General features: G+C 45.2%; 1 protein-coding gene across 2 annotated transcripts in view; it reads right to left on the bottom strand.

Moving 5' to 3' along the window:
• Positions 1-16145, bottom strand: part of ndst1a (N-deacetylase/N-sulfotransferase (heparan glucosaminyl) 1a) — a 99852-nt gene that overhangs the window by 13887 nt on the left and 69820 nt on the right. For both annotated transcript variants that reach the window (XM_052507643.1, XM_052507638.1), the window contains 2 exons: positions 5752-6816; positions 4416-4898 (listed from right to left, as the gene is read on the bottom strand). In XM_052507643.1, the coding sequence (XP_052363603.1) occupies positions 4416-4898; positions 5752-6315 (1047 nt within the window). In that variant the 5' untranslated portion in view covers positions 6316-6816. The remainder of the gene's footprint in view (positions 1-4415; positions 4899-5751; positions 6817-16145) is intronic.

Below are 16145 nucleotides of genomic sequence, written 5' to 3'. Positions count from 1 at the left end.
CGAACTGCTCGCCATCCGCTTAGCCCTAGGCGAATGGCGACAGTGGTTGGAGGGGGCGACCGTTCCTTTTGTCGTTTGGACTGACCATAAGAACCTTGAGTACATCCGTTCTGCCAAACGACTTAATGCACGTCAAGCTCGTTGGGCGTTGTTTTTCGCTCGTTTCGAGTTTGTGATTTCTTATCGTCCGGGTAATAAGAACACCAAGCCTGATGCCTTATCCCGTCTCTTTAGTTCTTCTGTGGCTTCTACTGATCCCGAGGGGATTCTTCCTTATGGGCGTGTTGTCGGGTTGACAGTCTGGGGAATTGAGAGACAGGTTAAGCAAGCACTCACTCACACTGCGTCGCCGCGCGCTTGTCCTAGTAACCTTCTTTTCGTTCCTGTTTCTACTCGTCTGGCTGTTCTTCAGTGGGCTCACTCTGCCAAGTTAGCTGGTCATCCCGGCGTTCGAGGTACTCTTGCTTCTATTCGCCAGCGCTTTTGGTGGCCTACTCAGGAGCGTGACACGCGCCGTTTCGTGGCTGCTTGTTCGGACTGCGCGCAGACTAAGTCAGGTAACTCTCCTCCTGCCGGTCGTCTCAGACCGCTTCCCATTCCTTCTCGACCATGGTCTCACATCGCCTTAGACTTCATTACCGGCCTGCCTTTGTCTGCGGGGAAGACTGTGATTCTTACGGTTGTCGATAGATTCTCTAAGGCGGCACATTTCATTCCCCTCGCTAAGCTTCCTTCCGCTAAGGAGACGGCACAAATCATCATCGAGAATGTGTTCAGAATTCATGGCCTCCCGTTAGACGCCGTTTCAGACAGAGGTCCGCAATTCACGTCACAGTTTTGGAGGGAGTTCTGTCGTTTGATTGGTGCGTCCGTCAGTCTCTCTTCCGGGTTTCATCCCCAGTCTAACGGTCAAGCAGAAAGGGCCAATCAGACGATTGGTCGCATACTACGCAGCCTTTCTTTTAGAAACCCTGCGTCTTGGGCAGAACAGCTCCCCTGGGCAGAATATGCTCACAACTCGCTTCCTTCGTCTGCTACCGGGTTATCTCCGTTTCAGAGTAGTCTGGGTTACCAGCCTCCTCTGTTCTCGTCCCAGCTTGCCGAGTCCAGTGTTCCCTCCGCTCAGGCGTTTGTCCAACGTTGTGAGCGCACCTGGAGGAGGGTGAGGTCTGCACTTTGCCGTTACAGGGCACAGACTGTGAGAGCCGCCAATAAACGTAGGATTAAGAGTCCTAGGTATTGTTGCGGCCAGAGAGTGTGGCTTTCCACTCGTAACCTTCCCCTTACGACAGCTTCTCGTAAGTTGACTCCGCGGTTCATTGGTCCGTTCCGTGTCTCCCAGGTCGTCAATCCTGTCGCTGTGCGACTGCTTCTTCCGCGACATCTTCGTCGCGTCCATCCTGTCTTCCATGTCTCCTGTGTCAAGCCCTTTCGCACCCCGTTCGTCTCCCCCCCCGTCCTTGTCGAGGGCGCACCTATTTACAAGGTACGTAGGATCATGGACATGCGTTCTCGGGACGGGGTCACCAATACTTAGTGGATTGGGAGGGTTACGGTCCTGAGGAGAGGAGTTGGGTTCCATCTCGGGACGTGCTGGACCGTTCGCTGATTGATGATTTCCTCCGTTGCCGCCAGGATTCTCCTCGAGTGCGCCAGGAGGCGCTCGGTGAGTGGGGGTACTGTCATGTTTTGTCTTATATTGTCTTGTCATTATGCTTTCCCTTCTGTTCGTTTCCCCCTGCTGGTCTTATTAGGTTCGTTCCCTTTTTCTCTCTCCTTCCCTCTCTCTCCTCTCTCTATCGTTCCGTTCCTGCTCCCAGCTGTTCCCCATTCTCCTACTCACTCATTTAGTCTTTTCACACCTGTTCCCTATCTTGTCCTCTGATTAGAGTCCCTATTTCTCCCCTTGTTTTCCGTTTCTGTCCTGTCGGATCCTTGTATGATGTTCGCTGTGCTGTGTCTTTGTCTCGCCCTGTCGTGTCTTGTCTCCTTCAGATGCTGCGTATGAGCAGGTGTCTGAGTCCGCTACGGTCGGTGCCTTCCCGAGGCAACCTACAGTTAATGGTCGAGTCTCCAGTCTGTCCTCGTCACTACGAGTGGATTTAAGTTTTTTATGTTTTGTTTTCTGCTCTGATTGTCCAGGAGTATTGCTTTTATCCTTAACTGGAATAAAGACTCTGTTATCGCCAAGTCGCTTTTGGGTCCTCATTCACCTGCATAACAAATCCTATGATCACCATGCGCAATGCCAAGTGTCGGCTGGAGTGGTGTCCAAAGCTCACCGCCATTGGACTCTGGAGCAGTGTAAACGCGTACTCTGGAATGATGAATCTCCCTTCACCATCTGGCAGTCCGACAGACGAATCTGGGTTTGGCGGATGCTAAGAGAATGCTTCCTGCCCGAATGCATGATTTTGGAATGAGATGTTCGACGAGCAGGTGTCCACATACCTTTGGTGTACTTGTAGTGTACTACACCAAACAGCTTAGTTAGATGTCAAATTGCACGACGAAGATCTGCTCCGCAGAGGTATCTTAGATTAATATTCCTCATTCGGGACTATTTTGAGGAAGTTTATACTAACTACAGCATTTCAAAACGGACAACCCGTACTATTGCTGCTTTTTTCTCGTTTTTTCCAAGTGAAGGTCTTTTAAGGGAGTATGCGAGCATACTCATTCCGGTCGGCTCGCAAAGTGTGGCTGGGCGCCAGCCGAACTGAAGCATGCCGACGCCCTTAGTGTGTGTGCATGTGTGTTTGTGTCGCCTCACAGTCCCCGCCATTCCATGAGATGTTGTTTAATCATTTTATTAAGGTAAATTTAAAGTTTGCTCGAGTAATTGAAGATGGAAGGGAGTTCCATACGATCATGGCTCTGTATAATACTGTGCGTTGCCGTGAATTTGTTTTGGACATGGGGACTGTGAAGAGACCCCTGGTGGCATGTCTTGTGCAGTATGTATGGGTGTCGGAGCTGAATGTTATTTGATTATGCAGACAATCTGGAGTTCTCATGCTGACCACACCGCTTGCGTCGCGTGCTCGAGTGTTGCAAAATAAATGTACACATACATGTTATTCAATCATTGCACCCACACTGCTCAATCGAGTCTGCATAGCCAGGCACTAAAATAGAACTTGGTTCTATTTGTGATGCTTCAGGTGCTGCAAATCCCGCCTCTCCCATCTCCTTGTTTGTTTTTAGGAGCATATATCCACGTGGGTGATTGAAAGATGAATTGAGGTCCACGCTCCAGTCCAGTTGGTGGTGGTAATGCACCTTAAAGTTGGTTGCCAACCGCCATATAAAGTCAAAAGAAGAATCCTGAAGGAGGAGAGATTACTAGAAACAAACTTGGTTGACCCTTTTTTCTGTGGATTAATTGTATAGGACCTTGTACAGTTCAGGTAAAATATCAACCCAATGTTTATATCCTGGGACAAATTAGCTAGCAACAGCAAGCTAGCTAGCTAAATTGCTATAAATGTTTGCTTATCGACCGGTCCAGAAATTAATATAGTTGGTTCAGAGTTCGCTTTGATATTTCAACCTGCGTTTCTTGATCGCGTCTGGTGTGGGGGGGATAAAATCAACACGCGCGTGAGTAGCGGACGGACATGCGGGAGTGGTCTGGTCAGCATGTAACGCTTCTCGTAAAAAACTACAAGAGAAACAGTTAATCTCTCACCAATCCTCAACCAGGAAAGACTGGCATGCATGTTGTTGATGTTAGCTCTGTATGTGCAGTTAAGGGCAAGGCGTGCTGCTCTGTTTTGAGCCAGCTGCAGCTTTCTTAGGTCTTTCTTCGCTGCACTTGACCATATTACTGGACAGTAATCAAGATGGGACAAGACCAGAGCCTGAACAACTAGCATAGTTGATTTGTGCCATTTGTGTGTTTTGATACTGACTGTAACTCCTTATTTAGAATTCCAATGAGCTCACTGGCTTTGGGTGCCGACATGTGCAGTGTGGAGTCATCAGCATACATAGTCATCCCAGCTCTGTGTAAGACCTGTGGCAAATCATTTGTAAAAACCGAGAAGAGTAACGGCTGAAGGCAACTGCCCTGAGGGACAATGCCCTGTATCTGATGTTAGAAAAGCTTCCACTGAAGAACACTATTTATCTATTGGATAAATAACATCAAAGGCTGCACTGAAATCCAACAACACAATTCCATCGATCATGCTATTATCTGCTTATTTTAACCTAATTATATGTCATATGAGTCAGCACACTGAGAAGTTTAATATAATACTAGGAATGGCACGATGCCTTTCATGTCCTGTACCAGCCCACCTGCCTAGCTAATAATGCTTCATTACAAACATGTTATGCAACACAATTACAAGGTCTCAGAGACCAAAACATTGGAAATGGACATTTTCTATTTTCCAAGTATGTATCACCTTGACATCCTTCACCTTCATCCGGGTCCCCTCCTTCCCCACAAAGATGTCATCTATATCGACCAGTAGGTGTCGCTCCAGGGAGAGAGACAGCCTCTTCCCCGACAGGAAGCCCACCGCGTCCACAAACACCAGCTTGTGCAGCCAGAAGTTGAGGTTGTTCCCAAACAGAACCCTCTGGATGCCGTCGTGGAGACCCAGGTCCTGCACAACGGAGGGGAGCAGCGTGGCCGTCGTACCGAGCGAGGGGACACTCTCGGCGGACTGGGTCTTGGTCAGGAGCACGGGCTCGTAGGTGGAGTGGTTGGACTGGAAGACGGTCCAGTCGTCCCCGGGCAGGGGGCCGGGGAGGGGCTGGCCGGAGCGTGTGATGAAGAGGAGGGGGGACTTGGGATTGACCGTGCAGTCCTTCAGGCCCAGGTTGGAATGGAGGAAGAGGGGGAATCCTTTGAGCTGGGCACTCAGCAGGCTGTTCTCATTGGCCTACAGGAGGGAAATCAATGACAACATCAAGAAGGGACAGCGTTACAACTTCAGGTCCATTCCAGTCAATTCTATTCAGAACGTTGCAGATAGAAATCTGTTGTATTGCACTGAATAGGCAAAACTTCCAATCATGTGGCATAGAATCTTTTTAGCTCTCTCTCACCCTTCCTCATGTGGGAGTCTGAGAAAACGCAATGTTATTATATTGTCTAGTTAAATAAAGGTTAAATTAAAAACACACAAAAAAAACCAATTACGTTAACACTCACCCACACACACTAAAGATGTGCTCACACAAAAAAATATTACAGCAACCTTCGCTCAATGCTTGCTGAGATATTTAACACACATTCCTGTTCAACATTGATGATGGAGCTGACTATCTCTTCAGATGAGATTTTATTGAGATGAACTCTCATTCTCTCCCCGATAGCATTCCATGTGACTACCCCATGAAGCTGGTTGAGAGAAAGCCAAGAGTGTGAAAAGCTATCATCAAGGCAAAGGGTGGCTACATTGAAATATAAAATATATTTTGATATGTTTAACACTTTTGGTTACTACACGATGCCATATGTGTTATTTCATAGTTTGATGGTTTGATAGTTTGATGTCTTCACTATTTTTCTACAATGTAGAAAATAGTAAAAATAAAGAAAAACCTTTGAATGAATAGGTGTGTCCAAACTTTTGACTGGTACTATAGATGTACTACTCCTCACCTCAGCTCTTTCACATTCTCCCCAGCACAGTGAGATCTATTTCCTTAGGGACGACAGAAAGATAAAGAGAGATGGACAGCTGGAGAGGTGGAGATAGAGTGAAAGACAGCCAGTAGAGTGTTTCTAACCTTAAAGAAGCCGATGATGCCCACTCCATACTCCACACAGTACTTGTCCAGCAGCTCTCGGTTCCAGGCATCCAGGTTTACATATTTCAGAATGTTCTCATAGATGACTAGCGTGAAGCGCCCACGCTCCTTATCTGTTAATGTGGGCATGTCCCCTTTACCTGGAGAGATCTCTGTCCGGTAGTGGAAACGTCCAGACTCCAGGATGGCGACTATCTCCTGGCCCAGCTGAGAGTACTGGCTCTCTACAAACACCAGCACCAAGGGGTTTGTCCTCACCCCTCCTCTGCCCCCCTCGCCCCCAGCAAGCCCCCCCGACACCGCCCGCACCGGGAGCAGCCGAGACGGGCTCGCCCGCAGGTCATCGTAGATGGCCGACGCCCCCTCGTTGCCAGCCACGCCCCCTCCTGAGGGCTCGAGCTCCCGTTTGACGCCGTACAGGAAGTATGCGGAGACGAAGACGCTGACGGTGCAGAAGAGGAAGAGGAGGAGCAGGGAGGTCTGGAGGGGGAGGTGGTGGATGAGACGGACCAGCCGACGCAGGCGGGACACGCATCCCAGCATCGTCACACACAATGCCCGACCGACTGACCGTCCAACCGTAACACCCAGAAAACAGTCCCTCGAGGGCTACTTGGTGGAGAGTAAAAGTAAATTAGTCCAAAGTCCGTGTTGTTAGTTCAAGTGGTCTAGTCGGTAATCCACAGGCTTGAGAAGCAGCAGCTTCAGCAGCAGCTACTGGAGATAGAAATGAGACGGTCTCATGATGTTGGATCTCCCACATGTTGTGCTGCTGATTATGTCACCATGGCAGAGATGTGGGGGGTCTCCGACCGGGGGTGCACGCTGCACTTCTGGGAGGGAGGGGGAGGGGAGTCAAAGTAGAAGAGGGCGGCTAGAGGGCTGGCTGGTCACCTGTCCATCACTGGAACCAGCCAACCACATCCATGTAGGCCGTTGTTCAGGGTTCTTGATTGGTGGTGGATCTTTCCAGGGGAGGGCAAAGGTGAGGTCACAAAGGTCATCCCAATAGCAGCATCCTCCTGGACGATATCTGGTGATGACCTGGAAAGAAACGCAAGAAATAGAACATCAAAAATCCACAGAGAGAATATTGCCTCTACGTAACTCACAGCCATATTTCTTTGGTTTACTTGTGTGGGAGGTGTAGGCTACAGTGCAGGTGCCAGCTCCTCTGAAAGGTCATTTTAAAAGTAGTTCTTGCCTTCACCTACACACATGCCATCAGAGCTCTACCCTTGGCCCTCACAGACACAGACACAGACAGAGAACAAAGCCTAGAGGCGAGAAGTTGAGGCAGTCTGTCCAGGCGGGGCTCTGTGAATGCATGTAAAATGAAGCCATGGCCACTAGCCTCCTATTCCCCATAAAACACATAGAACCATTCTCATCTCTCATCAAGAAGAACTACTTGAGAAATGAGACAACTGTATTATTAAGTATTGCGTTTTTCCCCCCTTCTCTCTTCTGCTATCCAACCACACACACCCCACACGAGAGCAAGACAGACCGCCGCCCTCTCAATCTCAACCATTCATTAATGACCACCATTCTACCCATAAGGATTCATTAAGACCTTGGATCTAATCAAAAATGGATTACCTAACGCAATCAAAAATGTCTTCTTAAAGGGAGGGCATTATCAAAGGTTTATTACCGTACAGAGAGAGAGCAGAGTGCTCTGTGTGGGCCCACCAAAGCCCGACACTTTACAAAACAGTAGTTCTCTGACACGGACTGCATTTAATGAGTTATTGATTTCTGACTAGAGTAGCTTGATGAGGGAAAAACCTGATATCATTCCATGGTTCCATATAGAATTCCTCAAGGTATTCCATGAAGGAGAGTTCAATATCATTCCATATAGCATTCCTTGTGGAATACCATGGAGAGAGGCCAAAGATCTCACCATACAAAACAATCAACTGTGTGAGAATTGTACATTTTGGTATAGCGAAGTCCCGCCGGTCTTCCTGCGTCAGTCACAATCTGGAAAGACGCCCCAAATCGCCCTCCTGAGCCGTGCTGCTGCGGCAGAGGAAAATATATCACACTTTCTATGAGCCGCTTCCAGAATTCCCTTCTGAGGACCAGAGTTTTTCCATGTAAAGAGAGGCTGTGAAAAGGACGTGGGTGTGCAGAGAAAGTATCTCTATAGAGCAGACCGAAACACACAGCCCTGGTATGCTGAAGATTCCCATTCCTTCTGTGAGGAGCCAGGTCCGTGCCACGGCCTATCTAAATAAGATTAGCCGCTACGGCACAGTGCAGAGGTCGCGCAAGAGAGCAGAGGACGACTTGCGTCGAGAGAGAGAGAGAGAGAGAAACTTTATCACTAGTAGTAACGTTTTCTCAGGTGGGTGGTTACCCTGCTTTGAGAGAAGGTTCCAGATATTACTCGAGCACCGTGGTGGGTTGGAGTAGTCAAGTCCTCTTATCTTCTTTTGAAAAGGGACTTTTAAAAGTCATTTTGTCTTGAGAATCACACTAATGACAGAATGTTATCTGAGGCCAAAGGTCTGAAGGGACAAAACGCTACCGTGAGACTGGCATTGGTGGTGACAGGGGTTGGTGGGCACCGGTTAACAGCAGGATAAGCAGAGGAGAGGAGGGAAGAAGGTCATCTATCTATGGTAGGTCTTGACCAACTCTCACCAGTTATGACTGGCCCCCAATGTTGACCTTCAGCCTAGGCCACAAAGGACTACAATTACACAAGATCAGAGAGAGGGGCGGGAGAGCGAGTGGGAGAGAGAGAAAGGGTGGGGGAGAGAGAGAGGGGGGGGAGTGAGCAAGAGAGAAATGGAGATAGGGAGCGCAAGGAGAGCTGGAGGCCTTGGGTATGAGCCTAGGCCTTGTAGCAAGGTCAGGGGGGAGAGAGGAGAGCAGAGAAGAGAGCATTAGACTGTAATGTAACGGGAATAGATAGGTAGCTAGGTACACTAGAGATGCATTTACACTGAGTGGAAAACGCAGGCTAATGGATGTTCAGATCTAACCCTCTCTATCTCTTACTCAATCTCTCGGCCTTCAAAGGAGACTCTAAGCATCCCTCAACCCTTCCCCCGACAAATAATGAAATAAATGGAAAATAGTGGCAAAAGGAAAGAAGAGAGAAGACGCATGAATATTTTATGTCCTGAGTGACCTGATGGAACGTGGGGCCGACGTATCAGCAAGGTAGAGAGCGGTGGAGAGAGGCTCTCTCTCCATCCATCCCAGTCTGCTGCTGAACAGAACACAGTAAAGAAGGACTCAGTCCCTTCCTCATGCATAGAGAGCAGAGGTAGAGAGGTAGACAGACTGAGACTAATGTGAATTTAATAGCTAACCTTTCCAAGCTCTCTGACGGGAAGAGCTCACGGTGAATATGAGGGCTGTAATTGCCTGTGAGGATGAAAGAGTTACTAAACGAGGCAACAGACACAGACAGATGGGGCAAGGGAGAGGGTGAGAGAGAAAGGGAGAGGGAGAGAGAGAAAGGGAGAGGGAGAGAGAGAAAGGGAGAGGGAGAGAGAGAAAAGGAGAGGGAGAGAGAGAAAGGGAGAGGGAGAGAGAGAAAGGGAGAGGGAGAGAGAGAAAAGGAGAGGGAGAGAGAGAGAAAGCGGGAAGAGGGAAAGAAAGGCAATAAAAAGAGAGAGAAAATAGGGAGAAGGACAGAGCGAGAGAAATTAGCAACAAAATTGTCCGATGCAGCAATCAAATCAGGAATTTACCAAGTGTTCAAAACAGCAATTAACATATTTACCCCATTATTAGCGTGGGATTAATTGTAAGGGCAGAATAAAGTGGGTGCATGTATATAAACAATAGCAGATGACAGCAGCGCTGAGGAGTGTGTGTGTATACGTATTTTCCTACATTGTCAGGACCACAATGTCCTGACAAGTCACCAGAATGTCCTGACAATATAGGAACTCACTTTTGAAAAGACAATACTTTTTCCCCATGTCCTAAAAATGTATTAAAAAGGTTAGAGTTGAGATAAATAGGATTTGGAATGGGAATACATTTTAGTTTCTTGCAAATGTATTCATCCCCCTTGGTGTTTTTCTTATTTTGTTGCATTAAAACCTTTAATTTAAATGAATTTTTATTTGGATTTCCTGTAATGGATATACACAAAATAGTCCAAATTGGAGAAGTGAAATTAAAAATGAACTTGTTTCCAAAAACACAAAATATGGAAAAGTGCATATGTATTCACCCCTTTGCTATGAAGCCCCTAAATAAGATCTGGTGCAATTACCTTCAGAAGTCACATAATTAGTTAAATAAAGTCTACCTGTGTGCAATCTAAGTGTCACATGATCTGCCACATGATCTCAGTATATATACACCTGTTCTGAAAAGCCTCAGAGTCTGCAACACCACTAAGCAAGGGGCACCACCAAGCAAGCGGCACCATGAAGATCAAGGAGCTTTCCAAACAGGTCAGGGACAAAGTTGTACAGAAGTACAGATCAGGGTTGGAAAAAAATATCAGAAACTTTGAACATCCCACTGAGCACCATTCAATCCATTATTAAAAATGGAAAGAATATGGCACCACAACAAAACTCCTGCCAAGAGAGGGCTGCCCACCAAATCTCATGGACCAGGCAAGGAGAGCATTAATCAAGAGAGGCAACAAAGAGACAAAATTGGAGTACCTGTCCATAGGACCACTTTGAGCTGTACACTCCACAAAGCTGTGCTTTACGGAAGAGTGGTCAGAAAAAAAAGCCATTGCTTAAAGAAAAAAATAAGCAAACACATTTGGTGTTCACCAAAAGGCATGTGGGAGACTCCCCAAACATATGGAAGAAGGTACTCTGGTCAGATGAGACTAAAATGGAGCTATTTGGCCATCAAGGAAAACGCTATGTCTGGTGCAAACCCAACATCAGCCAGAGAACACCATCCCCACAGTGAAGCATGGCGGTGGCAGCATCATGCTGTGAGGATGTATTTTCAATCTGCAGGGACTGGGAAACTGGTCAGAAATGAAGGATGGTGATAAATACAGGGAAGTTCTTGAGGGAAACCCTTTTCAGTTTTCCAGAGTTGTGAGACTGGGACGGAGGTTCACCTTCCAGCAGGACAATGACCCTAACCATACTGCTAAAGCAACACTCGAGTGGTTTAAGGGGAAACATTTAAATGTCTTAGAATGGCCTAGTCAAAGCCCAGACCTCAATCCAATTGAGTATCTGTGGTATGAATTAAAGATTGCTGTACACGAGCGGAAGCCATCCAACTTGAAGGAGCTGGAGGAGTTTTACCCTGAAAAATGGGCAAAAATCCCTGTGGCTAGATGTGCCAAGCTTATAGAGACATACCCCTAGAGACTTGCAGCTGTAATTGCTGCAAAAGGTAGCTCTACAAAGTATTGACTTTGGGGGGGATGAATAGTCATGCAGGCTCAAGTTTTTTTTTGTCTTATTTCTTGTTTGTTTCACAATAGAACATATTTTGCATCTTCAAATTGGTCGGCATGTTCTGTAAATCAAATGATACAAACCCCGCAAAAATCCATTTTAATTCCACGTTGTAAGGCAACAAAATAGGAAAAATGCCAACTTTCGCAAGCCACTGTATCTCCCCAAAAAGTCCTGAAAATTCACGAAAACAAAGCTGTGTATACATGCTTTCCTAAATTTCTGTGAGAGTGAGTAGTCTTTAGCCTCTGGCTAGGTGGTCAGTTAGACCTAACAAAGGAGAGGGAGGCAGGGGCCTCCTCTGGACGTCAGCTCTAGCAAAGCTCCTTGGCTAAACAACACTAAGGTTGTCTCTCTCTCTCTCCCCTCTGAGGCCAGTGCAGTACAGTAGCAGCGTGAGGTGAACTAGCCAGAGGTGCCACTTTTTGACAAATAAAATTGTCCCTCTCCTCTCTGCCCCTCAGGACCTTAATGCCCCCGACCTCCCCCTCCTGACACCCATCACCACCCGTGGTGCCGCTGACAGGAATAAATTATGACCCTCCCTGTTCCGTCTCCAAGTGCCTTGGCAACCGCACACTCTCCATGGTAGCGCCAGAGTTATGGCAGTGTTCTCCTGTGGAATCAGCATTCCCTCTGTTCTCAATAAATAATAATAATTCACTCCATATACAAACTTATACATATGAACAACAACTTACAGACGCACACAAACAATGACTGCATATCATCTGCCCAGAACTACATGCTCACGCCCCCATCCCTAGTGCCTGAATTATTGTTTGCCACCTGGCCTTAAATTGTGTCAATTTGTTTTAAAAATGAAATGCTGAAATGTCTTGAGTCAATAAGTGTTCAACATCTTTGTTATGGCAAGCCTAAATAAGTTCAGGAGTAAAAATTTGCTTAACAAGCGAGTTCCATTTGTGGGTTATCGCTTCTCGGCCTTTTGGCTCAGATCAAGTGCGGCGGCAGCGTAGCCTAGTGGTTAGAGCGTTGGACTAGTAACCGGAAGGTTGCGAGTTCAAACCCCTGAGCTGACATCTGTCGTTCTGCCCCTGAACAGGCTCACTGTTCCCAGGCCTGTTCCCAGGCCGTCATTGAAAATAAGAATATGTTCTTAACTGACTTGCCTGGTTAAATAAAGGTAAAAAAATAAATAAATAAATAAATAATAAGTTGCATGGACGCACTCTGTATGCAATAATACTGTTTAACATGATTCAGAATGACTACCTCATCTCTGTACCCCTGTAAGGTCCTTCAGTTGAGCACTGAATTTCAAACACAGATTCCTAACTCAGTTGCCGTAGAGGAAGGAAACCATTATGGGATTTCACCACAAGGCCAATGATGACTTTAAAACAGTTACAGACAGAGTTTAATGGCTGTCATAGGAGAAAACTGAGGATGGAGCAAAAACATTGTAGTTACTTCACGATACTAACCGAAATTATAGAGTGAATATAAGGAAGCCTGTACAGCATAAAAATATTCCAAAACATACATCCTGCAAAAAATGTGGCAAAGAAATTAAATGTATGTCCTTTATGCAAAGCATTATGTTTGGCGCAAATCCAACACAACACAACACATCACTGAGTACCACTCCTCATATTTTCAAGGTGGTGGCTGCATCATGTTATGGGTATGCTTGTCATTAGCAAGGACTTGGGAATTTTGGGGGGATAAAAAGGAAGGGAAAACCGTAGAGGAAAACCTGGTACAGTCTGCTTTCCAGCAGACACTGGGAGAAAAACCTTTCAGCTGGACAATAACCCAAAACAACTCCAAAGATATACTGGAGTATTTTACCAAGATGACATTGAATGCTACTGAGTGGCCTAGTTACAGTTTTGACTTAACTCGGCTTGAAGATCTATGGCAAGAAAATGTCTCTCTAGCAATGATCAATAACCAAATTGAAGGATTAAAAAAAGCAGAACAGCAGAGCAGCAGTACTGTATGTCCATCCAGCTGGACAGGTCAGTGCCAGGGTCGGAGCCAAGGGGTCGGGGTCAAGGTCAGAGCGGTGTAATCCCTAATGTGTAATCCAGTTAATCTGGACTAGGGTTGCAAAGGGAGGGTATATTACTGGAAACTTTCTAAGATTACAAGTAAACTACCAGAATTTTGGTATCTTTCAAGAATTATATGTGGTCTATCACAAGACATGTAGTGGCCTTTTTGGGTACTTCAGAGTATCACTTCTCTGTAATTATTTGACCCTCTCTTCTGGCCTTATCACATGTAAAATATTTGAAATAATTAAATAAGAAGATTTTAAAATAAAAACTTGAATGACAAGGCAGTGAAACATCCTAAATATAAACCATTGGTGTTTAATAGTTGGGTTTTAGCATGAAATATTCCCCCCAAAATTACACACTTTTATTTATGTTACTCTGTCAATGGCGATTTGAGCATGTAAATCTTGGTGGGGCAAAAATGTGTTTTGGAGGGATACATGCCATCAAAGCCACTACACAACACAACACTAAACAATACATTAATTGCACTATAACGGTGACAAACGGTGCCCACAAACTGCAGTCCCAACACCTTACCACTGCTACACCTGGCTATCAGCGGAGCCTTGTCTGGCTGCGAAAAAGTTCATTCAGACTAATTTACTGCCTTTAAAAACAACATAGCTGATATGGCTGACTTGCTTAAACAAATGTGGTTTCTATTGACAATTGAGATGTACAAACTATGGCATAAGGGGACAACAAGCGGATAAGAGGCAATCCGTAATTTCGATTATGACAGTCATGAGCGAGCTAGGACGGATGTAGTCAATATAACTATTTGTTCAGCCCTTTTGAAATGTACAGCAACAGAATTCAGAACATGGACCATTCTTACATTGTTCTCTGATTGTCCAATCAAAGCTACTGTAGATATAACGTGATTTGATGTCATTTTATCTGTGGCCAATGACCTTGAGCTTTTCTGGATCAGCACTTCTAATGTAACTCTATGGCAGCACTCAAGGGGCTTGAATTTTCGAAGCTCTACCCTTAGATTTGGCGGTGACATAGTGTCCCCGTGAGTGACAGAACACTGAGCAAATCACTGCACAACGAGAGAACATTACCAACCCCTACGCTCAGTATTTCCCGCTGGCTGCCCCACCATCACAGAAAGCACTAAGCTAGGCTGAAGCACCAGCATTTTGGAGCTGCCTTACTCAAGAAAGCAAAAAAGAGACCAGGTTTGTATGCGGCTTTATCAACTCAATGGTTATTTTTAAAACATTTTTTTTTACATTGTTTGCAAACTGATATGTGACACGTATTAATGCCAAAATAGCATGTAAAACAGGCAACCAAGTTTTGTTTTTGCATCTTTTACATTCAGCTTCAAACAACAATATTTTTGGTTATGGAAAATATATTTCACAAGGGTTTAGATCAGGGGTGTCAAACTCATTTCGCATCGTGGGCCACATACGGCCTAGGGAGATGTCAAGTGGGCCGGACCATTAAAATTATACCATACTCTGCTATAAATAACCAAAATATCATGTCTTTCCTTTGTTTTGGTGTAAAGAAGCACAAGAACATTAGGAAAATATTGAAATTTAATGAACTATCCTTTTACAAAACATTTCATGAAACACCTCATATTTCCTTAGACAAATGTGCAATTTACTTTTATCATTCACAAATATGCATTGCAACTGATCCCACTGATTGTACAAAGGCACAAAACTTTAATTGGTACTGAAAAATATAGTAATGCACTTTAAGATTAAATGAGACTTTTAAAGAAAGGAATTTTTAAACCACTTACACATACGCATATAAAATCTAAATGTAATCACTGCGTACACCTTACAAACTAAGGAGAGTGATTTTAAATGTGTAATGAAGAAAGTGTTCGCCTGTCCTGTAAATCTGTAAACTTCATACATGAAACATACATACACATACAATACATACTGAAAATTTATGGAGTTGTATGAACAGTAGAATTCCATCACACAACTTTTGTTTTGAAGCTGCTGACTAACATTAAAGTGCACATTTTTTAAATCACCACAGTAAGGATTCATCTTCACAGAGCTGTATTATTTCAATGCAAACAGTATCTAAGGCAGCATTTTAAAGGTGTTAGTCTAGTTTTTTGCTGTGATGAGTCTCGTAGTGGCGTCGAATATTATATTCCTTCAATACCGAAACTTGTTGCAAACACACCAAGCACAAAGGTTTTCCGTGCATCTCTGTAAATAAATAGGACGTGGTCCATTTTTCTTTGAAAATTCTACACTCCTTATCTACTTTTCTCCGTTTGGATAACGACATTTTGGCTAATGAGGGTGTAGCGGAGAGGTAGAGACCAAGGTCGTAACAAGCAGCAGATGGCGCATTGATACCGTCTGCTGTTTTCAGTCTGTCTCAGTGATGCGGCTTGTCTTCTACTCTGATGGAAAGAGTGCGCCCCTTAGCGGATAATCCATGAATTGCAGCGAATTAAAAATATGAATTCCATGTCTTTTATGCATTTTTTCCACTTTCAAATTATCCTGCGGGCCTGATCGAACCTCCTTGGGGGCCGGTTCCGGCCCGCGGGCCGTATGTTTGACACCCCTGGTTTAGATGGTACAATGATTTCCTACACTATACTATCTTATTTTGTCACAAACTGAAATTAGGCAAACTATTAGTTGTAGCAACCAGGAAATGGCGGTGCAATTTCTGCATAGTGCAACTTTAAGTTATTCAAGTATAAGTTATTCAAGTATAAATGACCAAAGTTACGATCGATGGCCGTACATTTTCTGTTAATTACCTAAATTACTGAAGATTCTAGTAACTTTGGTAAATTATCGGCAGTGTTGCAACCCTAATCTGGACATTGATGACATTGGGACAGCAGCACATGTGTTAATGACTGGCAGTGGTTCACTATTGGCTCCTTCCATGAAGACTACCAGCCTACTTGTAG

Source organism: Oncorhynchus keta, chromosome 4 (genome assembly GCF_023373465.1).
Source record: "Oncorhynchus keta strain PuntledgeMale-10-30-2019 chromosome 4, Oket_V2, whole genome shotgun sequence".
NCBI classification, from domain to species: Eukaryota; Metazoa; Chordata; class Actinopteri; order Salmoniformes; family Salmonidae; genus Oncorhynchus; species Oncorhynchus keta.
Note: the sequence above shows the minus strand (reverse complement) of the source record. Positions and strands in the feature narration are given on the sequence as shown.